Genomic DNA, 23,461 nt, shown 5'->3' with positions numbered 1-23,461 from the left:
TACGGATAGAAGCGAAGCATTTTCCGTAAGATTTTCCAGACTGTACTATAAGCCATATCAAGTTTGCGATCTATGGCACGAGCGCTTGGACCAGTACTGGTCCTGTGTCGTCGAACATCGCAGTAGCAACGTCTGTTACTGTCTCTTCTTGCACTGCTTTCTGTCCTCTGCCAGGTCTAACTCCTAGTGATCTAGTTTCTTCAAACTTCTTGATCATAGCTCTCAGTGCTACAGCTGACATAGGACCTGTACGCAGGTTATGAAGCCTTCTAAATTCCCGAAGGGCCGCTACGGTATTGCACTGTTTAAGGTAAAACAACTTAACAAGTAAAGCACGCTGAGGCAAGGTAGGACGCATATTGGGCAAAATTCGTCAGTCATTCAAATAACTGCCTGAACGTTCTCAATCCCTTTTTAAGTGGAATTGGTGGCGCTGCTGTCACGTACGCACAGTAAAATATGCATAATCTTTTTACCTGCGTTTACTGCAAATATTTGACTGCTTTCGGCTCCACCAGCGCCAAAATTTTCCCTATCTGCTACTTTTGGTACTAAATCTTGTTTTCGCCGAATTCATCTCCCCATGCCTTCGAAAGTCTCAATATAAAATGTAGTCTCATTCCGTGTATTAGTTTTAGCTACAGATACCTCCAAAGAGAAAGTTAATTTATAGCCACCTGTATATTCATTTCGTAGTCTTAATTTATTTGGTATAATTCTGAGCAAGAACAACACGTGTTACTTAACAACGTGAACAACAAGACGTGGAATTTTTTTCACTTGGTTATACTATAAATTAAAGATACCAAGAAATTATATACTTGATATCTTTAATTAACAACAAGACGTGTACATAGCCAAGACGGAAAATCTTGCGTCATAGAAAGATCTAATTCGGTGCTTTAAATAATAGTAATTTTGAACTTTAAATAATAACAACATTTTCTCCTCGTTTGCGTGTAATCAAGTGACGATTACACTGGATTGCGTCACTTGAGCAACAAGTAACGCAACCCAGTTATCCATTATTAAAATAATGCAGTTGAACGTGTGTCGTTATTCATAGAAGCATAAAGATTGCACCTTCTTTTTCTGTATGAATCAATGTAGAGAGAGAGAAAGAAGATTCCAGACTGTATGAATGGCATAATTTCTTCTCACAAGTATCCGAAATGCTATTAACTTTATTTTCTATGCTTAATCTCTCAGTAACGTAATAGTCTAGAATCGTCTATTTGGTATGATTACGTATGACCTTAAGTGATTATACGCTGGCCACACGTAACCTGCCTAACCTCTTTCCATAATGCGACCAAGTTAGCAGTCCAGAATAAGTGTTAAAAGCCGTAACTTGATAGGTGTTAATCACTCATGCTACATTAAACGAGGCGTCTGTCGTGGCATACTACAAAGCTTGCAGATAAAAGTGATCTGTCCACCTATTACCCAGTGAGGCTTTTAATCGAACTAAGAGATGATATCTTAGTGACATAATCCTCCTCCTATTTTAGATGAAAGCTTCTCTTGTAAGGAAAAGAGAAGGAGAGTAACACGTCAAATATTTTTTTAAAACTCAAATTATGTCACCAGATGGATTTAAAGTTAGGTCTCTACAGTTATGAGTTCCTATTCTGAAATAATGTAATTACATTATAAAACAATTACTATAAGGAAAGTCTTAATTATAGCAAAGTGAATAAAATAATAACGTGATCGCTACGATATTCAAAAATCAGCTAAGGAAATGATCATAGACAATATTTAAAAAAAAAATGCTTTTCTTAATCCCAGGTACGTTTCGCAAAATACTTGAGTACCTATAGAGAGAGTCGTTTTATTCGTCCGTCCGTACTCAGGATTTGGCTGTACGAATTTGAATTCGTTTTTGCAAACGAATTCAAATTCGTTTGCAAAACTTACAGAAATAGGGCACAAAGGGTCAAAACGTATCTAAATTACATATTACAATAACTTTAGTTTAGCAAAATGTAATTTATTAAAATCTGGTATTATGAATGTGATGTAATCAAATTTAGTATTTAGGATTTCTATTGAAATATGTATATATTAAAATGTAGTAATTCTGTTTTCAGTTGAACGATTTGCTGTGTGTGTGTGTGTGTGTGCGTGTGTGCGTGCGTGCACGCACGCGCGACTAGTACGTGTTCCAGACTGTGTGAAGGAAGCGTTTTTCACATTATAATTTTATTTTATCAAAACTATTTAAAATGATAATAAAAATTCCTTTTTTTTTGTTATATTTGGACCATTTCAGTAGCAAAAGTAGGCAAAACAACAGCATGTCTACGGTCATCATCAGTGGCTCTAATAGGCACTTATGCGGCCACGACCTTCCAAGTATCCTTGGATTCCCCAACTCCAGGATAAAGTGGTTAGCCCCTATGCCTATAAGTATTGTATATATGTAAATTGCGTGTGTTCTGCTGACCGGTTTGCGGAATGAAAAAAACCAAGTTTCCAGTAGGGAAAAACCCCTGCCATCTACTTATGAGACCGACTAACTCACCTTCAGTTGAAAAGCCCTGATAAAGTTTCTTCACGTCCTAGATAGGATTCGAACCCAGGTCTTTTCCAACCGAAGGGCATCCTCGAAACCGACTGAGCTATGGCGGCTCTCTATGTCTACAATACTCGTGCTAAATGAGCATATATTCAGTTGTTGCGATAATAAATTATGCCACTATACAAGAATACGAAACAAACATAAGAACACCGTACGAAACACACGTACCTTGTTTATTGTATAAAATCTTTTCGGCATGTGTAGTGCAGATGTAATTTTAGTTTGTCTAGTTGTGCCCATTAAAATGGTCCACTTTAAGTGCTAAATGTTAGTAGTGATCCTAAATATCGAATTTTATTCAATTTCATCCAGCCAAAGCGGATGAAATTAGCGCAAAAACAACTAAGACTATAAGGCCAGTGTATTATATCTATTAACTACATGTAGTCTCAGGCCAGGTTTTCTGTTTTGCGGGGGAGGGGGAAACCAGCATCGGGTAACTTGCCTTCAGTTGAAAAGCCCTTACAGCGTTCCTCGAGTCCTACAAGTGAATCGAACTGAGGTCTTTCCAACCAAAGCTAGTAAAATTGATTGACACTCATCGTGTTGATGTATATTCTTATCAATTATTTCCAGTAGTCCAATTGAAAACCAAAATGTGAGTAACTTAGACATTTTGCAATGATTCTAAATACCAAATTTCAATAAAACCCGCTCAGCCAGAATCCTGGAATAACTAACATGCCAGATGGACAAAACGAATATAAGCTCTTATATTGACGAAAAACATTTTAAGAAATAAATACATTTTTTAAACGTTAAAAATCGTTAAATATTACATTACAGTAATTATAAAGCAAACATTACAGTTTATTCAGCAGTCAAACGCATTTTAAAAGTACTGCATAATGAAAAGTATTATTTTTAGCAATAGTAATCTGCCATATTTAGTTTACTAACCAATCATAACGCAGAGACCACCTGAAGCACTCGCTATTAATATAATAAGGTATTAAAAACTAACCTGGCTAAGCTTAATATTGAAAGAACATCCTTTAAAGAAACATGTTATATGTTATCGAGTCAGCCGAAACTGGAAAGCCTCAACTTCTTGATGTTATGTTTGTGAAGATAAAAGTAGAGCAACTCAGTATGTGTGCGTGGTGGGGGAAGGACAGCTCGTTAACACTCAGTAGTGAAGAGATACTACACAAGCCAACATATGTACTTTCTCCACCTCGCTAACGTGAGTTCTTTCAGAAAGCATCAACTACGCAATTTAATTGAATTCATGGTCTTATCAGATCTTTTGAGAAAACTTTTTACAAGAAGCAAGGAAGATAAATAGTGATAACCTTCTTTGGAGAACATAATATTTATCTTTAAAATTGCTGGATGAGAGTTGAAAGTCAGTCTAATTCTGTTCTTTTAAAAATTACTTCAAATCTCTCCCACAATTTCTTTACTATAGAGGCCCGCTGACTTCAAAGATGGAAACAGTTTCAACCAAGTACAAACTTGAGAAAAAAAAAGCAGTGATGTATTTCTTCTAAAATATATTCTGAGCCACAAACTGGAATATGAAAAACGACATCTGGTGATTTTTAGGCGATTCAAAAATCCTTCAATGTGTCGTTTTGTCTATTTCTGCAGCAGCAGACAATCTTGTATTTCTTTTCTAGAAAAACAACCCTCTCACACACACAGTCCTCTTGATCAACAGTAATGCTATTTTCTTCGATACATCACTCGGAGTAGTTACCTTCCATTTCTTGTTCCTTCTCTCTCTCTCTCCCCCCCCCCCCTGAATTAACACTAGTATCCATCTCCGTTCTCTTTTATTTATACTTAGCGAGTATACTATGATGTCTTTCATCACTTTTACCTTTCTGCTTCATGAGATGCCGCTATTTGCTTACACTGTGTATATCCATTTCTCCTTTCTTACCATGTTTTCCGCTATAAAGGGAAAAAAGATGGAACCGATTCACATTTTATCCCGGTAGGCTCCATTCTGCAGTATCTCGGTTACTTTTTTTTTTTGTATGATAGGTGCTTTCAATCTCCTCATCACTAGCTCTCAGTTGTTGTTTATCTAGTTGGCACTGGGCGTCTCTCGTTCTTCGACCTACATATTATCATCTAATACAGGCGTACCCTTTTTTTTTTCTTTGCTTCTAATATTTAATTTTATTCTTTCTTTTATCTCTTTTGTGTATCCTCTCTCTCGCTCTCTCTCTCTCTCTCTCTCTCTTTCCGCTCCCGTATAAGTGCCTGCAGCGTTTTGTTGGAGAAAATAAGATACCACAAAAATGAAAGGGGAAGAAAAAGAAAGTAGGAAAGAGAGAGAGAGAATGTGTAACTGTATAAAAAAATGAAAGGTATATATAAATATACGAAAAGAGATACCATATTGAAATAGAAAGGATTTACAGAAATATAGTATTATCATATTTCTGTAAATACTATATTTTGGCTATTACTAGACCAACGAGCTGAACATTTGGGATAATGTTTTTGAGGAGAGATCGATATCACGAGTTGGACATCGTCACAGTTTCCCAGATCCAATACCAATATGGTGTCTTCCACAATGTTTCACTTGTTAAATTTGCCACAAAAATTCGCTCCTTGTCCATATCTGAAAATTTGTGTGGGAACTCACAATATCTTACATCTCACAATATCCTACATGAAAAGATATTCCAGGACATGTTAATATACAGATCTATCTCTCCAACCATCACATCTTTTAATTCGACGTTTTGGGGAATGGTTCGGTGAATATGAAGTTTTAAATAAATTTGCTGGATATTTGTTGGGCATATTTTTCCATTCATGAAAATATTCTGAGAATCTGAAATCATTTCTTTCTTCCATTCCCTTCTGGGCGGAAACATCTTCTGTTAACATAAGAAATAGCTAGGTGTGACAATGTGCGTTTTGGATTTAGTGTCGTCAGCTGCAGAGAGGCAAGGACCAGTGAAATTGTTGAATGCGCAACCAACTTGGAATCACTTTTACGTCAATACACGTGATGTCGGTGCGTTTCGCTAATGTGATTTTAACCGAAAAATAATATCTGTTGGTCCTGCTCATTGACGTATTATCACGGATGTTTCCAGTGCTAAGGGAATATATACAACTGTAATTCCAATATGGTTCATATTGTTGAGTGTATGATTAGAGTTAACGCACTACTAAGATTATCTGCAATGTTCCGCTCATTTTTGTCTGTTATACTGTGGATCCTCTTTATGAGATAGAATCAAAAAAATTTCCGAAATGATCGTCTAATATCATTTTGGAAAGTCAGAAGTCAGTGCACAGTTCTTCCGCTGTGTCCTTCAGATTACAATTTACAGTGTATTCGTTTGATTATTAATAATTATACAAATTTTGAACTATATGATTATATCTTTTTCTATTGTTCGCGCACAAATGTTTTTAATTAAAAAATTACACAATTATCATTAGGAGTTGTTTTAAAAATTCGGTGGTTTACGTGATGTTGTCATATCTACACTAAGAGAATGAAAATGTATGCTTAAATGACCATAACGATGAGATGATAATTGCTTAAACCCAATTGGCAGGGAAAAAACGCTGTTCAAAACTATCGCTTGTAGTAACTCACTGGTTATTGGCTCTATCTTGGAGTATTTCTAGCTTTGAAATAAATAGGGGAAATAAATGATGGGTAGAAAGAATAATTGGTCTGAGAAACAGGTTGAACCCATTATATAAAGCCATCAGTTCAGCGGAAGGAATGTAACAGTCAAAAGTTTGTTCTACGAATGTGGTTTTGAGTTGACAAAGAAGAAATAGTGCTCGAAGGAGGTCAAGGTTGACAAATTAATTGTAAATAAACGTCAGCACAGCTAATTAAAATTCATTCACTGATGATTGGTTTCAAGAAGTTAAAAAGAATAATAGTTTGATCGAGAAAGTGAACAAAGTATGCTGAATATGAAATACTTTTCTTAGTAGCTGTTCAGTATTATAATTAATATTATATTAATATTAGCTTAAGTATTATATTGTGCATGACAGTATTAGTCTTGTAGCAGCAAAAGCATCATCATTGGTGTAATTAGAAAGCAGTTCCTTGCGAAATCTCGCTTGTGCGAGAATAGGTTGGCCGTCAATGTTATACCCTGTGGGACAGCATTTGGTCCTGGATTTCTCAGCTGCTCGAGAATTTTTCTGCTGAGTAAGCTGGAGAAGGGAATATTTTGATGTATGACTTCCTTTAGCGTTGATGGTGCGTATGGATAATTTAGTTTATTGAAATTAAGCAAGATGTTATCATTGGAGCTTAATTTGATCGTAGTAATCGATTACAAAACTTGAATCCATAAAACCATCCTGATTTTTGGGATCTGAAATAGACAGACTCACGGAATTTTAAAAATGCATTTCTGAAAAATTGAAACTGAATGCACTCTCCCTTTCAACGGCTAAATCTTTCACTTTTACCGTTGAATACGTTGAACGCATCTCACTCTATTTGCTGAAAATTTGTAATATGCAGAATATTATAATTTTCCTGTTTTGATGTAACTCCCAACACGAGGTCGTAAACTTATATTACGTTGGTGGACTAAGGAATTTTTTCTATTTATTTACTTATTTTTGCATAATCCGGAACTTTAGAGACCAAACATGGAACTTTTTTTTTTTTTTTAATTCAAGCCTCTAATTCAGGCCTCTAATATTAAAGCGGGGCAGTGAAATTCATTTCCTACACGCTGGGATACGAATCCGCAGCCCTTTGGTTGGAGAGCGGATATGCTAACCAACCGGCCAACTAGGCCGGCAAATTATGTTAACATTTATAAAATACACGAAATTATATTTCTCAATGGTAACAAAACACAATGAAAATAATCGAGCATGACTGCACAAATTTCCACGTGGGGGGGGATACATTCCAGAACACGGGAAATAATTAGCGAAGTCATCCATGAGAAACAACAAAATTTATGGTTTACAAATACTGATTCTCGTCATATTAGCAAACCCAATAAGGTGCAAGTTTTACTGTTGCAGATTTCTATATAATAGAACAGTTTCTTTAGGACTTAACGTAATGAAACAGGTAAACGTACGTCCGTGTTTTCCCATGGTAACATTAAGCTATACTTGTGTTTTCCAGGTTGGCGCGTGACAGAGATGGGTTGTTGAGTTGTGAGACGTTAAGATCGAAGCAGCTAAGACTATGTGGTCATTGTTATCAGTCTGTTAATTCTACGTGTTCTTTCCTATTGACCTGTTTTGTGTGAGATAAAAAAAAAAAACTTGGCAATCTCGATACAAGACCCACTAACTCACTTTCAGCTGAAAAGCGTGTAAGAAAGTAACTTACGTCATCAAGAGCAAAAAAAGCAGCCTTCCAGAAGTGAATCACGTTTGGTAATATGCTCAGCATTATTTTCATTCATAATGCATTTGGTTCCTATTTACGTCATGAGGAACGTCCTTTTAAAAACAAACAAGTGATATTTTAGATCACCGAAGCTCCAATGTCAATATAAAAATATTTCAACTCTATGAGATGGAGCAAAAAAGTTTGTTTCTAATAAAAGGATATTTTAGTAACCATTACATAACTTGCGGTTAGTTCGCTTAGCGCTAGGCAGATACAATGTTAATTATCATTAGCGTGGGATCTCTGACGCTTATGAAGGTTATATTGTACTTCGTATGTAATAGCACAAAGATTATTTAGCTTTGTAAGTACAAACACTATTTATCATTATTACTGTTAAGTAAAGCATTATATATATTTAGTGTGCAGCGCTCTGAAGTAGCTAATTAGTTTTTCTTAGTCAAGATAATATACTAATTTTGTTATTAAGATCGGTAATCTTAGAAAATCTCGTGAATAAACTGTTTATTCCTTTTGTTATAAGAAACATGTGTTTTATCTTGCATGTTTGAACACATTCATATTAAGAAAGTCAAAAAATTAAAATCAGTTTCCAAATCAAAACCGATTTTTATGAGAAACTTATTCCAACATGAGACAGTACTTGCAAGGCAATTAAAGCCAATTTTTCTTAAAATCGCATAATTCGGTATCTAGACTACTACTATTACTTTCTGTTTACTTGTGGTTAGTTGAAAAGCATTAAAATTAATTCAATGTTTACAGTAAATTAAACACCGAACTGTTATTCCCATCAAAGCAGTTTTGGTCTTTCCTTCGCATGTATGTCCAACATTTAAAATAAAAAAAAGTAATATCTCAAACCTGACACAAGAAAAAAAATAAGGAAGAGACATTCCAAAATTCATTAATTATACTGTTGAAATACATTGATTCAACTTCCACTAGCTGGAGATTGAATTACATTACAAGTAGCAAATGATAAATAATTCTAGTTCAGTGATCAACCCGGATCGAGAATGTACCAGAAATATTATCCAGGAAATCAAGTTTCCTCTCGAGGATTATAAAACCTCATTAACACCACCTTGATAATGATAATAAAAAAAATGCAATTCATGCAGCTAATTAAGAAATCAATCTCCAAGTTAAATTCACACGATAAATCATTTACAATAGATTTATCTTGATATAGAAACGCAGTCTTCGTCACATACAGAATTTTATGAATTTTAAATCACTTTTCAAAAAACCAAATGAGAACCAAATAATTTGTCATTTAAACCATCTACCAATTACTAAAGAAAATGCTGAACTATATTCAAGTAATTACTCAATAAACAACTAAATAAAACATGAAAGAAACTGCACGTAAATTGTTAAGGGTCATTTTAGTAAAATTGGACATCACAGTTAGAAATTATATATATTGCTGCTATACACCGGCAGTCATTATATTATCATCTATAAATTTCACTTTCTGGTTAAGAAATTATTCGGATTAAATTTAATGGAAATACTTTCGTAAAGGAGAGAAGGACGCGTATGATCGCCGGTGTACAACAAATCAATTACTAATCAAATTGGACATACCTGATGTGGGAGTAATGGTGGGGGTGGCCAGGCCGTTCGGTACTGTGCTTATCTGGGGTAGTTGTGCAATTGCTAACGCTGCCATAGGATTAATATATCCTCCCTGGGCCGCTGCCGCCATTATAGCTGCTTGCTGCTGCATGAACTGTTGAAAAGAGAACAGAGGTTAGTGAAGGTCCGGTCTCACTTAGATCGAAAGACTATTAATCAAAACTTCAAATATGGCAATAATTCATTGATTAATCTAATTTATTTCTAATTATCCTGCTATACACACATAAACTCGGTAACATACTGTGAAATCGCTCAACAAAAACTCATTGAAAGGCAAGTTGAGTTTCTCAGTTGTTCATCTACATATTTCTCTCTGTGGAATCTTTTTTTTTTAGCAATATTTAGCCCAGCTTGGTATTAGATTAAATAAGAATTAAATCCTTGTAAGAACTCAGTGTAATCGAAAGATAATTAATCTTGCGAGTCTATTTTTATAAGTCAGTATTTATTACGTCAGTATCGATCTTACTGGTAACGTGCATTCTTCACATAAATATGAAAAAATTCATTGTTGAAAAATAAAATGGTCGAACCGCTCTCCGCTCATTAAAATATCCAAACTAGTTTGCCCATTTTTACGCATTTTTGCCTCTTCCATAAATCGCACTTCCTGTGTGTGGAAAATGGGATTTATGGGGCCAATAAAAATTTTAACTTATTAATATGCGTATTTTGCATAGTCTTTGACATGAAGATGATATAAATTGATATGAATTACCAAGACTACTCACGATGTCCAAGATGGGCATTGTTGAAAGTTAAAGCAAGGGGAAACATTAGCCAATTATTGAACGATTTTACAGTAATCTTTACTAATGAATGTATAACTAGCAAAATGACTTGATGGGATTGAGGTGTATAAGTGGATATGATTCATCATTTTAAAACGTGTTGTGGTTCAACTTATCCAAGATTTTATTTGCAGCATACTTTTATGCATTTAAAGATACTTCAAATTACTTTCGGAACTTTTAAAGCATAAAAAAAATTGAATGAGGTGCGATACAAGACTAGTTTTCGACTCAAGAAACATTTTGCAGTGATTTTAGTTTCTGGAAAATATCAGTGATGCGAAACGTTACTTAAAGCTCAAACATTATTGTCTAGATCATGAGCTAAACCAATTAAGCAATATGTTACGTTTCTCTTAATCATCGTACAAATTAAGGATAAACGGAATAATGGAAATTCACTGATTTATTTGTTTTATGGGATGAAATGCAATCAAAGGTTTTGATGGGACGCACTACTAGCTTTTCCTTAAGTCACAAGCTGTCGAACACATTTTGCAAACACACAACTGTGGATCCGACACGAATCAGATAGTTATGTGACCATGTTATTAAATTATAAGTCCAACCATGTAATATAAGCAATTAGATTTTAAATTAATCCACTTTAATTCCTAAGTGGCATAAATTTCAAAAACTTTTCCTGAAACGATCTTGTTCCAACATTTTAGGAAACATTACTATTATAGCACAAACTAAATCGTTGATAATGGATATAATAATTATTTCTGTTATTACAGTTTGGAGCGTAGTAATTTATTGTTAGTCTCATTCTCTTAAATTGTTATCGAGACCATTCTTTCACAAGCGACATTAATAATACACTGTTAGCTACAATAGTTTTCCTCTCCTCAAAAATTCCATCTGAAATTAACGAGATTTTTTTTAATAAGAGCAACCGCTCTTTATTTATAGGAGAAAGTTGACAACTTTCATGACTGCCTATACAGCAATTATACGAACAATTGGTATTAATGGTATTACTTATCATTAACCGAATGCGTCAAATTGTGGTCGTTACACAACTCCTTATGGAAAGAGCAGCTTGAATAACGGTGTTCTCTTAGAGCTATTCAAGTCCTACAACATCATATGAACTTTGCTATTTTCCTCTGGGAATCGTGATTGTTTGCTGGCTATCATATTTGATTATTGCAGCTTTTTTTTTTTTCCTGTGGTTTGTTCTGCGGAAGTCGTACAGAATTTAGTTCATCCTGATTCTTGAGTGCAGTTACTTAAAAATGCATTACGCTAATTCTTGTTTTAAAAATTTTGTTCAGCAGCTGTTGTGTGCATTGATTGTGGCTTATTAAGGTAGATGGAATGTGCATAATTAAAAAGTCTAGCTGTTACAAGTGGGATATGGCTGAAAAGAGCAGTCCGAACATCTGTGCCAATAAATGTACGAAGTTGTGTTGGTTTTGGCTGAAGGAACTTATCTCACCTGTAATAGTGTCTGACGCATCATGCAACCGGATATGCTTTTTGCAGGCTAGTGTTATATTGCACTTCCATTTGATCAACTGCGTCTGCTAGATGGAATGATTCTTGTAATCTTTCATTAGCCTCTCACAACGACAAGCTGTCTCGGATCTCAGCACTAGGTTGACTGAATGTTTTCCGTGATACTTGCTTCGGTCACATTCAGTCCTCTGGTGCTGACACTCATATATGCTTTAAATCACTTAGGTTTCGCTGTTAGTCTGCTGTCGCGTTGAATAGCGTCCCCCCCCCCACACACACACACTAATTCTCTATCATTTTATATACACTTTTCATCGTTTTTAAATACGCATAATTTCTGATAAAATTATGGGTGTTGGGCTTAAATGGCCACTTAGTATGTCGTTCGTGTTAAGACTTGTTCCTATTCTCAAATCGCTGTCATTTCCAAAACCATTTCTCTTACCAATTCTTCATCCATAGAATGCCCTTCATTGTATTATAGTTCACTTGGGCTTGGAAGTGTTATTAACCAATACGCTACTTCTGCTACTCTATTGATACATTATACTCCTCTGTTATGCTATAGAAATTAGAACGTCTCTTTGAACCTGTTTGAAGGTTTTCATCTATCTGTAATTGCAGAAATAGTTAAACTTTTTACACTCGCATGTTTTTCTCGGTTCTAGGCTCTATATATACGAGTTTACTCGTACGCGTATATAATAAAGAATGGTGTGTTTGTAACGTTCAGGTTCAGATGATTTCCTATTCATTTTGGTAGCTTTCGGCTTATAATTCTCAGCCATCCTCTGTATAAATTCACAACTTCGCATTTTAGTATAAATTATCATACTGTATTTTTTACTATATATATATATATATATATATATAATGAATGGATATATACATGAATTGATGTGTGTGTGTTACAACAACAACACTATATATTTGTGGCTTTCTACCGGGTTGCATACTTGCTAACACCTGTTTTGCCAAGTTTATCGACTCCCTGCAGCACCGATTTAATATTCTAGTTATGAATGTAAATATTCATTTAACTGGAATCAGCAGTAATTTATAATACCTGCAATTGGATTACAACAAAATTTCATACAAAATTAATTGTCTTTCTGGAAGGAAATAATGATCAGGTTACGAAAGCCTGATTTGTTTGTTTGTTTTGTGAATAGCCAAGCACAAGGAATCGTTTTCAGAATGCAAATGAAACAAAATTTGAAACCTGAACAATTCATGTTCGTGAATGGATGATAAAAATCCTGTTCGAGTACAGTCATATTTTGATAGTATTTAGCTTTACGGCTGTCTGGGGGTAGCTATATATGCCACCATCTAGGGAAAACGATTATGAGCAAGGTGGTTTCCCGTTGCCTTCCTTGCCATACTATATCCTATGACTGTAGCCTGTGTGTTCACGGGACCGGTTTGCCTGCTTGCGGGATGAAAAACGCCAGATAAACTGGCGGAAAAAACTCTACTGCCCACGCCCAAGACCGACTGTGGCTATGGCAGAGTCGGTCTTGGCTATGGCAGATCTTGGCTATGGCAGATCCTCAAATTCCTCACGTCTTCGACAGGAATCGAACCTGAGACACTCCTTCCCCAGTCATATGGTTGCGAAGCGCAAAGCCACTAGCCTAACCACGCAGACTACAGTCATATATTGAGATCTAAATCCTTGTGGAATATTACATACAAAAACATCTGGTGCTGCCAAGTGTTTTTATTTGTTCCGATGCTGTTTCACGTCAGAAAGAATTTATTTATAAAATGTTTATTATAAAATGGTTAAGCTACTCAATAATCACTTTGATAGGGGATTTAAGCACTCAGGAACTTGCAAGATAAGGATTAATCTACGGCCAATTGTTATAAAAGAACCAACATAATAATAAAACTAAGCAGTCATATGATATATATATAAAATAAATAAATCCGCTAACGCCTATATATATTTTTTTTTTACTAATATGCAATCGCATAAATTTGTATAAATGTCATTAAACAAGGGAATGCAACAGCAATATAACTTTTAGCTGTGTGAAAAAATAAAATCGATAATAAGCCTACTTTTTAAAAATCGATCGTTTAAAGCTAATCAGATGCAAACTTTTGTGAGGGCAGAACGCTGATATAGATAGACACGCATAATTTAAATTAGAATATTAACCAATAGAATAGAATCGTATCGCTTCGCCCTGGAGATCCACATTTACAACTGCAACTAAAACTATGAATAACTATATTATAATTGATACCATTAAAAGCTACCGGGGTATACACCACCTTATCCCACCATTGGTTTGCGATTCAAAGATTTCACTTAGTTCAAAGACCAGTAGGATTAATGCGTGAAAAGTAAGAAGCATTTTATATTTTACGACGGAAATTTGTGACTGAAACATAACACAGTTCCAGTCACAAAGAAGTGGAAACGCATTCAGATATTCAATGAAAGACTAATATCCAAAATCGCTTCAATAAAAATATTGAAGAAAATTATGAAAGCATCAACAAACCTCGTTCCCGAAATGAGCAAAAAGTTGTGAACGTAATTATTGTGTAGATAATGGTGAAAGAAATTTCACATGGTTCTAAGAAAGTAAGGAAATGATCCAAGACAATTATAAAATGGCTGATTCCTGTACAGTAATACCATACCATTCATTATCACGCAGTTAAACCTCGGATGTTTAGTGCATTTCACAAAATGCCTAAACACTTGACAGATTCGTTTCCTTCGTCCTTCCATACATATATTATTTCCGGACTTTGACTGGACGCATGTTATTAAAATTTGGTATTTGGAAGACTTATGAAAATGTCGACTATCTAAATTCAATCGAAGAATTCGCAGAGACAAAATATTTTGAATCATGGAATCAATAAGTCCATGCATGGAATTTAATAAAATTTGGTACCTCTATTAAAATTTGCATAATAGTAGATCGCAAAGTTTTAGGAGCAAAACCATATATTGCCGGCCTAGTTGCCTGAGTGGTTACCATATGTGCTCGTCGATCAACTTGCTGCGGTTTCTAATTCTGCTATAGCTACTATGTGTGAAAGGTGGTACATCCGTTTCGTTGTCCGATGTGAGACTTACTCCGCTAATTGTAGGCCTGAAGTGTACCAGTAGTCCACCCACCGTATACCAAATGCAGTATATCAGCCGAAAATCGCTCTGACACTTTTCCTAATGTCCCATGCACATTATCTGAGTACTGTATATATGTAATTGATATTAAAGAAAGAAATCGATGTAGATTATTATGACTGTTAGTATAGTCGGTCCTCATTACATTTATAAGACTAGTAAGCTTAGATTTGGGGGTTTTAATCAGTGAAATTGTGGCATCGAAAAAAAAAACTTCCCCTAATTCTAATTATACTTAGCGAAACGAGACACAAAATTGTTTTTTTTCTTTCTTTACTTATGCCTATTTTCAATACCTAATTAATTTTTTTCTTGTGAAAACGACAATAAACAACGTAAAGTTATGATAACAAATGCAAGACCTGTTTCCTGATCAACCTCGTCGGCTAGCTTCGTGTTGCGAATGCCACATGAGATGGAATCTGCTGCGTATACGCTTAACGTTTATCCAGCAAGTAAGGTGCGTTTTCGTCACAAATATGTTTCAAAACGACAAAAATATTTTGTTTTCTTCATTCTGAAACATATTTAAATTAAATGGGTAAAGGTTCCCAGCGGATTTTGCTACATCAAAATAATCCTCTCTGTGACTTTAAGCCATAAGTTTACCATTCCCCAATTTGTCATGCATGAATATTAAAATATTAAATTTCTCCTGACAATTCTAGAGACTTATGCTGGTTTATACATAAATAAATAGAATACTGTTTCGGTAAATATCCACAAATGAAACTTCTTCTGTGTTAGTTTCATGTTACTTTATTTATTTATTTTTTTTTTATAAAACAGATGATTATTATTTTATGGGATATTTTGGACTTTTCCTAACATGAAAATTTCAAAAATTCATTCTTGGAGTCTTTCAGCGAAGCCAAATAACATTTGGAGTCTTTCAGCGAAGCCAAATAACATTTGACCTTTGAAAGACTTTCTGAAAGATGATATAGCAATTACTACTGGAGTTGTGGGACCAAATGGAAACAACATCAAGATAAAACGAGGGAGATTCTGAATAATTGGATACTAGCAGCGGAACTGCTGTTCTCAGTAGATTTACTTTTCTTGCAATTCCTTCCATAATGCAGATTCAGTACTTGAAAGATTTTCTGCTTGCTTACTTAAGTCACATTTCTAAAGTATCTTTTTGAGTCATTTTATTAAAATTAGACAATAATATCCGTACTAGAAGTCTGGTTCCCCTCTTCTCCCCCCCCCCACCCGTCACCTCAACATATACGATTTGGCACTCTGGTTTGAATTACAAATAATCAAGAAGCCACAGAACATGTGCATTGAGTTGGGAAGAAAACTCTCTGTGGAACTGACTTCAGCATCTTCAGTTGAAAAAAAAAAAAAAAAATTAAAAGGTTCTTCTGGTCAGGCTTTCCAGCTGAAGGCATTAACGTTCTTCGATCTTAAGCTGCTCCAGAAAACGGACCGCATCCAAATCATAGAAATTTGACGAACTTCCTCACGAGTCATCATCAACAACTGAAACTTGCTAAGATGATCTATACTACGAAATGGACTTCGATGACTTAATTTTTCTTTTATTAGTCCATAATGTTTTTAGTATCTGGAATTGTCTTAAAGATCTTGTTTGTTAAGAATAATTAGTTGCATTATTTGAGATGTTTTGATTCGAAGCCATTCGCTTAGAGTCACCTAATTAATCCTTATTTTATTTATTAAACAGAATTTTAAAACTAAAGTAGTGTACGTTTATATTTAATAGGATTCATTTTCAATGCAAATGCATGCATTACTTTGAAATATTTTGCCCTGAATCTTTCCGCATTCTCCGTTATAATTCTTAGTAATGATTTGATAGCAGCAATATTAGCATGCACAACTATTGTTGAAAAGTAAATTTTCCTTTTCTGAGATGCCCTTATTAATCGTACTCTGCATGTGCGCATTGTCTGCTTATCTATACTGTAATTTAAAGAAATGTTAAAATATTGAAAGCCCTCTTTGTTCCTGTTTAATGGAAAATTTAATATTTCATCCTTTATGCCTTTAATTTTTCAGGTGATTTTTGGGTTATGCGCTTCCAAATGTCAATTTTTTTTCATTGAAAGTAAACCGAGCGGTGTTGCCATGGATACCGATGACAACAATATATAGATTTAAAAAAAAAATAAAGACGAGCGCATTAAATCATAAAATATTAAAGATTTTGTCTTCTTTAACACGTCTGGAACATCAACAAAAGAACTGAGGCTATTGGTAAGAGATGTTTGCTGCATCTAATGCGTGCGTTTATTATAAAAACTTTGGCAGAATAATTATACTATTACTCCTTTGGAATATTTCATGAGTCAGTTTATGTCACAGATACGGGAATTCCTAGAATGTTTCCCAATTTATTGTGTATCAGAATCGACCCCTCCAAATCTGTTGGTAGTTGTTAAGCTATTAATATATGCACACTTCGTTTTTGAAATAATTATATGTATATAGAATATTACTGTAGGTGGCTAATGCATTAATTAACATTTTTTTAAGACTGCATAATATTTCATCAAAATTCTTCTGGCCAGATGTCATAAACCTGACCTTTTGTTATCTCTTACGCACTTATCTGTCCTTTTCTGTTTGTTTGTTTGTTTGCTTCATAGTCCTAACTTGAAAGTCAATGATTTCTTTAAGGAATTTGATAGATAATTTCTTTCTCTGAATCCCTTTTATTTCCTTTGGGAGGATATGATAATATTTTACGTTGCCTCAACAGCATTATAAAACAAAAACAAAACATTTAACACTCCTTGAAGATTTATATTCTCTTTTGTGATTACCCATTTTTATTTCTCAAAACAGCTTATTTTTGTCGTCATAAAAATTAAACTTCTTTTTTTTAGCACACAGCATAATCTTCTTTAGCAGTTCAAATATTTGTCACTAGGTGGCGTGGCAGTCAAATCCATCAAGTAATTTTCATGGCTCTAATGCATGTCAACGCGAATAGCCATCCCAGTAACACAATCATATACACTCTTCCGGTTTGCGAGCATGCATGGTAACCAATCACCAAGCCCCTAGCAACAAGCCACCTTAGCAACAAGCCATCAAGAAACTTTGCCAAATGGACTTACTCCAGATATTTGTATTAAAGAAAAGGGGGGTAAAAAGTAAAGAAATTCCCTTTATGCAAGGACGCAGTTTAAAATTAAATTACAAATGCTTAGTTTCTAGACAGATATTTTCCTATGTTAATAAAACAACAATAACACTAATGGGATAACTGCATTTGTTGAAATTTATTTTTCTAAAATAATTTACGTAATAATTGCTCCTTTCTGCATTTTTAGCATAACAATGGTTGCTTTTTTCCTCTGACTTCCAAGCGCAACTATGCCAGAGCGCGCACACTTGTGACCAGCAAGAGACTTGATTATCATGCCTCATTATTCCTGAACCTTTTGTCGTTTTCACTTTTGCGATATCTGTGTTCTTTTCGTCTTTAAAATTTTACTAATCTTTCATAACGCCGTCTACAGCCAGAACGTTTCTGTCAGAGAAAGTTAATTTAGTGTGACGAATTTTTAAACTCTCGCTGAACCGGAAGAGGAAAGAAGAAATGAACGGGGGGGGGAATAAAAAAAAGAAGGAAAAAAAAACGAAGTGAAATGAGAGAAACAGTGCTAAAATTCTCTTCGATATTTTAATCATACTTCGGAAGAACTGTTGTGGATATTAACCAAGGGGATTAACTAAATTTTGACAGAATTATGATACTAATGATCGATGGGCTTGTCATAAGAATATCATTTATTACTAAAAACACGGCCTACAGGATGAAATACAACGTACCAGGAAGGATGACGGCAATCAATTTGATCACATGTCACAGCTACCCGGTATGTGAAATCGTGCGTTTTCAATTTTGGACTTTAGAAATTGAATATTTTTACTGATCTTGATAAAGTTTTGTTCCACTTCTTAAAAACTAAGAATCGAAAGAATTCTTTTGCCTTTTTCGTAACTCATTGTTTCTTTTGTTAATGCGAAGTTAGACACTAGTGACATTTCTGATCGTTGTTGAAGTATGAGTTAGATCTGCATAAGATATTCACTCCTTTTCTTCTTGAAGAAGAGCATTGACAAGCGTGAATAAGAAAGATACATTCTTAGCTGCGTCTTGCAGTTTGTGTTACTTCGCGTTTTCTTTCTTTGTTAGCTGATTTGCATATTATATTCAAAACAATACAGTATTCTAATATGTATATAAATATAATTTTCAGGTACGGCCCTAGGTTATGAAAATCGCGCCAACCCCGCTCTCCGGCAAACCATACTGAACAAAGTATTTGTTTTAACTTTATTTGCAACAACGCCAATCCTGCGTAGTTTGCATTAAATTTTAGAGGTCCGGTGTCGCTATCGCAGAATTTTTTTTTCTCTTCCCCTTCCTGGGGCCGCACCAACTAATTACAATTAATGTTATACAAGACGACTTTAGAAAGAACAACTGAGAATTGACGTTTGAGAATTCTCAATTGTTGAAGACGTACATAAAGTTTGGGACTGGATTTCATATATAATAATTAATTCACTGAAATTCAATTGTTATTCAAAGATGGTTTTCATTATTTGAAACCTGTCCATAGGTTAATTTTTAATTGACTTTGAGATTTTTATTTTTTTGTAATCTTACTAAAAGTCAGTGTTCTAATTTTTGAATTTATATTATTGGAATGCAGCAATTGTCTGAAAGCGCATTATAAGATTGCCTTTGACTTTCCTGTTTCTTTTGATCATCTTGTATAAATTAATTTATAACAGTACAGCCAACAAAAGATATGTCCTCCAGTTTAATATAGTTATAATGAGCACGGTGTATATCCACCAGTTTTTATGTATACTACATTTAACCGTACAGGAATAGGACAAAAAATTAGAAGCACTTTCCATAAATATTAACAGGCTTATCCTTTTACTTGTTGATGTCCTGCGGAACTGGTAACATTTCTCATCCCACAAAACGCTGGAGAATATAAGCAGCATAATACACTGGCCTCACAGCCTTAGTTTTTGTAATTACTGTGAACCCTTTGAATGATTGCTTAGGCTAGACGTGAAGATGAATGAATTTATTATGAAGACATTATTAAGAAAGGTCATTGAAATGTACATGAAAAAGAATTCTACGTCAACATGGAAAACAGACCCCAATTAAGGAAACACAGAAATAAAATTAAACAAATCTTCATCGCTAAAAACTCGTCAGCTGATGTGACTTTTTTTTCTTTTTGAATAAATCTCGATGTGTTTAATGTATTTTTAAACTCGACATTAAGTGTGCAAACTTCCAGTCTTCGTGGATCAGTCGATTTTGACGAAGACTTTTGGTTAGAAAGACCTGGGGGTTCGAATCCCGTTTACGATGCGAAAGGACCTTTATGATAGCTTCTCAACTGAAGGTAAGTTAGCCATTCTCAATGGAGACAGAAGGTTTTTTTTTTTCCTTTCCAGAAACTCAGACTTTTCAGAAAGCCTTATCCTAAAATTATGGTTCCCAAACTCAATGATACGTGGCAGGGTCTGTAAGTACCGTGAAGTATTATATCATATTATTATAAGTTTGCAAACAAACATGGGCTCTAACATCGAATTCATGCCGTGTGATTGGATGGTGTTACGGTGGAAACTAGCCCCGGTCTTTAAATTGGAAGAAAGTTAGTTATAGAATTCTGAGTACTGGAAACCCTACGTTCTCAAAAGTAATCTTTGCGTTTCATGAGTTTCCCAAGAGCATAGCAATGCGAAATGAACCTGAAACCTAATCTACTTCTTCATATCCAAAAAAAAAAAAAACGTTCAATGATCTTCCTAAGCTTACTAAGTTCTCGTTGACCTGCCATTATATTAATCGCTTTACTTGTCATCGCGTGATGTGTCCTCTCAGGATAGCATTCCGAGTGTCACGTGACGTATAACTAAAATATCAATAGATAAAAAAAAATTCTGGACTGTCTTCTATCATGCACAATATATTTCATTTAGCTGAGCTGAAGAAAACGAAAGTCAAACAACCATAAAATGAGATAAAAGTTAAAAAAATATGGAAATGAATTAACAAAATAATTTAAAAATCGCTTAACTCTATTCCATGCCAGCTCATGACTTATTAAATCCAACAACCAAGTGAACAGCTTGCCTAATTGCAAAAAAAAAAAAAAAAAAAAAATTAAAACAATCATACCGTATACGGCAGTTGTGTTGCATAATTAACAATTTGCACACTGAATGCAATTTAGAAGTTGGCATAATAATGCCAACCTCTAAATTGGCAGGATGTAATTTTCTGTTAATTCGTATCAAATAAATAAATCTTCTGATGTCTTTTATTCTCCAAGGGGCTTATGATGTACGAATGCTTTTATCCCTAAATGATTTTCGAAGACAGATGAGCAGTCTCAAAATGCATCTTTCGAGGGGGGGGGGGACAGAGAGAGAGAGAGAGAGCGACAGAAACCCACTATCATCTTGAAATTTTAAATGGCTCAATTTATTAAAGATTTAAAATATACCATTTCATGAAAATCTCTCCAGTCAGAACAACTCATATTTGGACATTCGGATAAACAAACAGGCTACTAATATGTGTGCATGCACTGTTGTGAAATACACACCTAAACAATCAAAATTGATCGTACTGAGTAATGCGGAGATAGACAGAATGAAGCAGATAAAAAGAAACAATAAAGTGAAATGTTCCTAATATTTTGTCCAAATCCTGTATTTCTCAACGCGTTATGCGATACCCTTAGATTTCTATACCAAACTGGTGAGGTATGTTTATTGTTTGCTGGAGTTTCACATACCTCTGGGCAAAGACTGCACAGCGAGACACCATCACTTACTTGTGCGTAAGCACCGTATGCCCCGAACTGGTTAAACATGAAAGGATTCAAGAGTCCCATGTTTCCTGCCATCTGCTGCATCCTCCTCAATTGCCTTTCCTTCTCTGTGTCTGCAAATTTCACCACGAGACTAGAGGAAGCCCCCTGGAAATAAATAAATCAAATTAGTCCACTGACTGTTTTCATCACTCTATTACACACACACACATTATTTATTAAGAGATAGTTTCATGAATATATTGAAAAGAAATTATAAAGATCTTTATAAACATAAATTTTGATTTTAAAATATCTTTTATACAACAAAATTTTCTACGTAGTGGGACAATATCATTGTCCCTTGACATAAAAGTATATTATGTTTTAATCCATATGCTGTACTAGCGTAAAAACAAAAGTTCGCTGGTTAAGTACCTTCACGACTACCTACTTATATAATGTGAGGAGTTGCCATCCGGTTAGTGCTCAGTATCTCCACCGGTTTTAGCTTCCCGCTAGTGAGGTCTCACTGACGGTTGAAACTTGTCAAGTAAGTGAATATCACCATATGTAGTGATATACACTTACTTCATATGACGTGCACTTTACATTATGAGGTGCTAAAAGAAGTTCCTCATTGTACAAGTAGTCAATCAAGAAATATGTTACTTAGGATAGGATAAAATATAATGAAAACAATCATATATTTTTTATGAATGAAGTATAAATCTATCTAGTACAAATTGTTCTATAATCTCAAATCCAAGATCTACGTGGATAAATTTGTATGGTTATACACTATTTTGTTTCTTGTACGTAAGAAATATGACTTTTTGCTATCGAGTTAGTTGCATTATCTTTATGGTTTAGTATTTCATTGATTGAGAATTCTGGTTTGGAGAGAGACTCTTTTCATAATGCAGGACGATATATATCCCAAAGACGTGTGCTTCGCATTGACAGGTTCTCTGGGCAACTTGTGGTGAAATCCATTACACTGTTATACAAGTAGTTAGTCATGAAGATACTTTATGCTCAAACTTTTATTTTCATAAGTTAGGATAAAATATGGATGAAGATTATATAATTTGATGAATATGATGATGATGAATAGAATGAATATAATGATATAATCACGAATCCAAATAGGATGGGCCAATTTTTAGGAATAAAAAAAGTCAAAAGAGAAGAAAAACTACTAATGATGGATACGGAATTATTTATGTCTTCAAAGCAAAAAAAAAAACTTTTCTGATCGTTTTAATTGCTGCTACTCCACTAGGAATAAAAGATGTGAGCAGACGCCGTGCTTAAATATAATATCCAAAATAAATGGTAGGAGATAAAAGTCTTTCACAAGATAGCCTACAAAATTTATTTTACAACATCGAAACCTTAAAGCTGTTAGTGGAAAGAGAGAGAGGAGAGGAGAGGAGATCTAGCAATTTTAGAACGTTTTCACAACACACCTGACTATTTTATATTACCTCTTCCTGCTACTTTCACCAATTTGAAAACAGCTCTGCCCGGCTTTCAGCTCTGCACAGCTCCGTGGGTTGCGCTAGCTGGACCAACTGAAAGAAAGAGAGATAGATGGAAGGAAAGGAAGAAAGGTAGAGCGGAAGGAATCCATGCATGGCC

At 34.6% G+C, this 23,461-nt stretch overlaps 1 protein-coding gene across 10 annotated transcripts in view; it reads right to left on the bottom strand.

Annotated features, from left to right (window-relative positions):
• The window catches only part of LOC150098842 (CUGBP Elav-like family member 4), a 913,499-nt gene that overhangs the window by 51,400 nt on the left and 838,638 nt on the right, over positions 1-23,461 (bottom strand). For 9 of the 10 annotated variants that reach the window (XM_090405883.1, XM_090405882.1, XM_090405876.1 and 6 more), the window contains 2 exons: positions 21,803-21,985; positions 9,510-9,654 (listed from right to left, as the gene is read on the bottom strand). In XM_090405883.1, the coding sequence (XP_090262009.1) occupies positions 9,510-9,654; positions 21,803-21,985 (328 nt within the window). The remainder of the gene's footprint in view (positions 1-9,509; positions 9,655-21,802; positions 21,986-23,461) is intronic. The other variant, XM_090405879.1, reaches the window with a different exon arrangement.

The sequence above is a fragment of the Typopeltis vanoorti genome, chromosome 15 (assembly GCF_054136105.1).
Source record: "Typopeltis vanoorti isolate ZY-2024b chromosome 15, IOZ_Tvanoo_1.0, whole genome shotgun sequence".
NCBI classification, from domain to species: domain Eukaryota; kingdom Metazoa; phylum Arthropoda; class Arachnida; order Uropygi; family Thelyphonidae; genus Typopeltis; species Typopeltis vanoorti.
The sequence above is the reverse complement of the archived record's forward strand: the minus strand, read 5'-3'. Positions and strand labels throughout refer to the sequence as shown.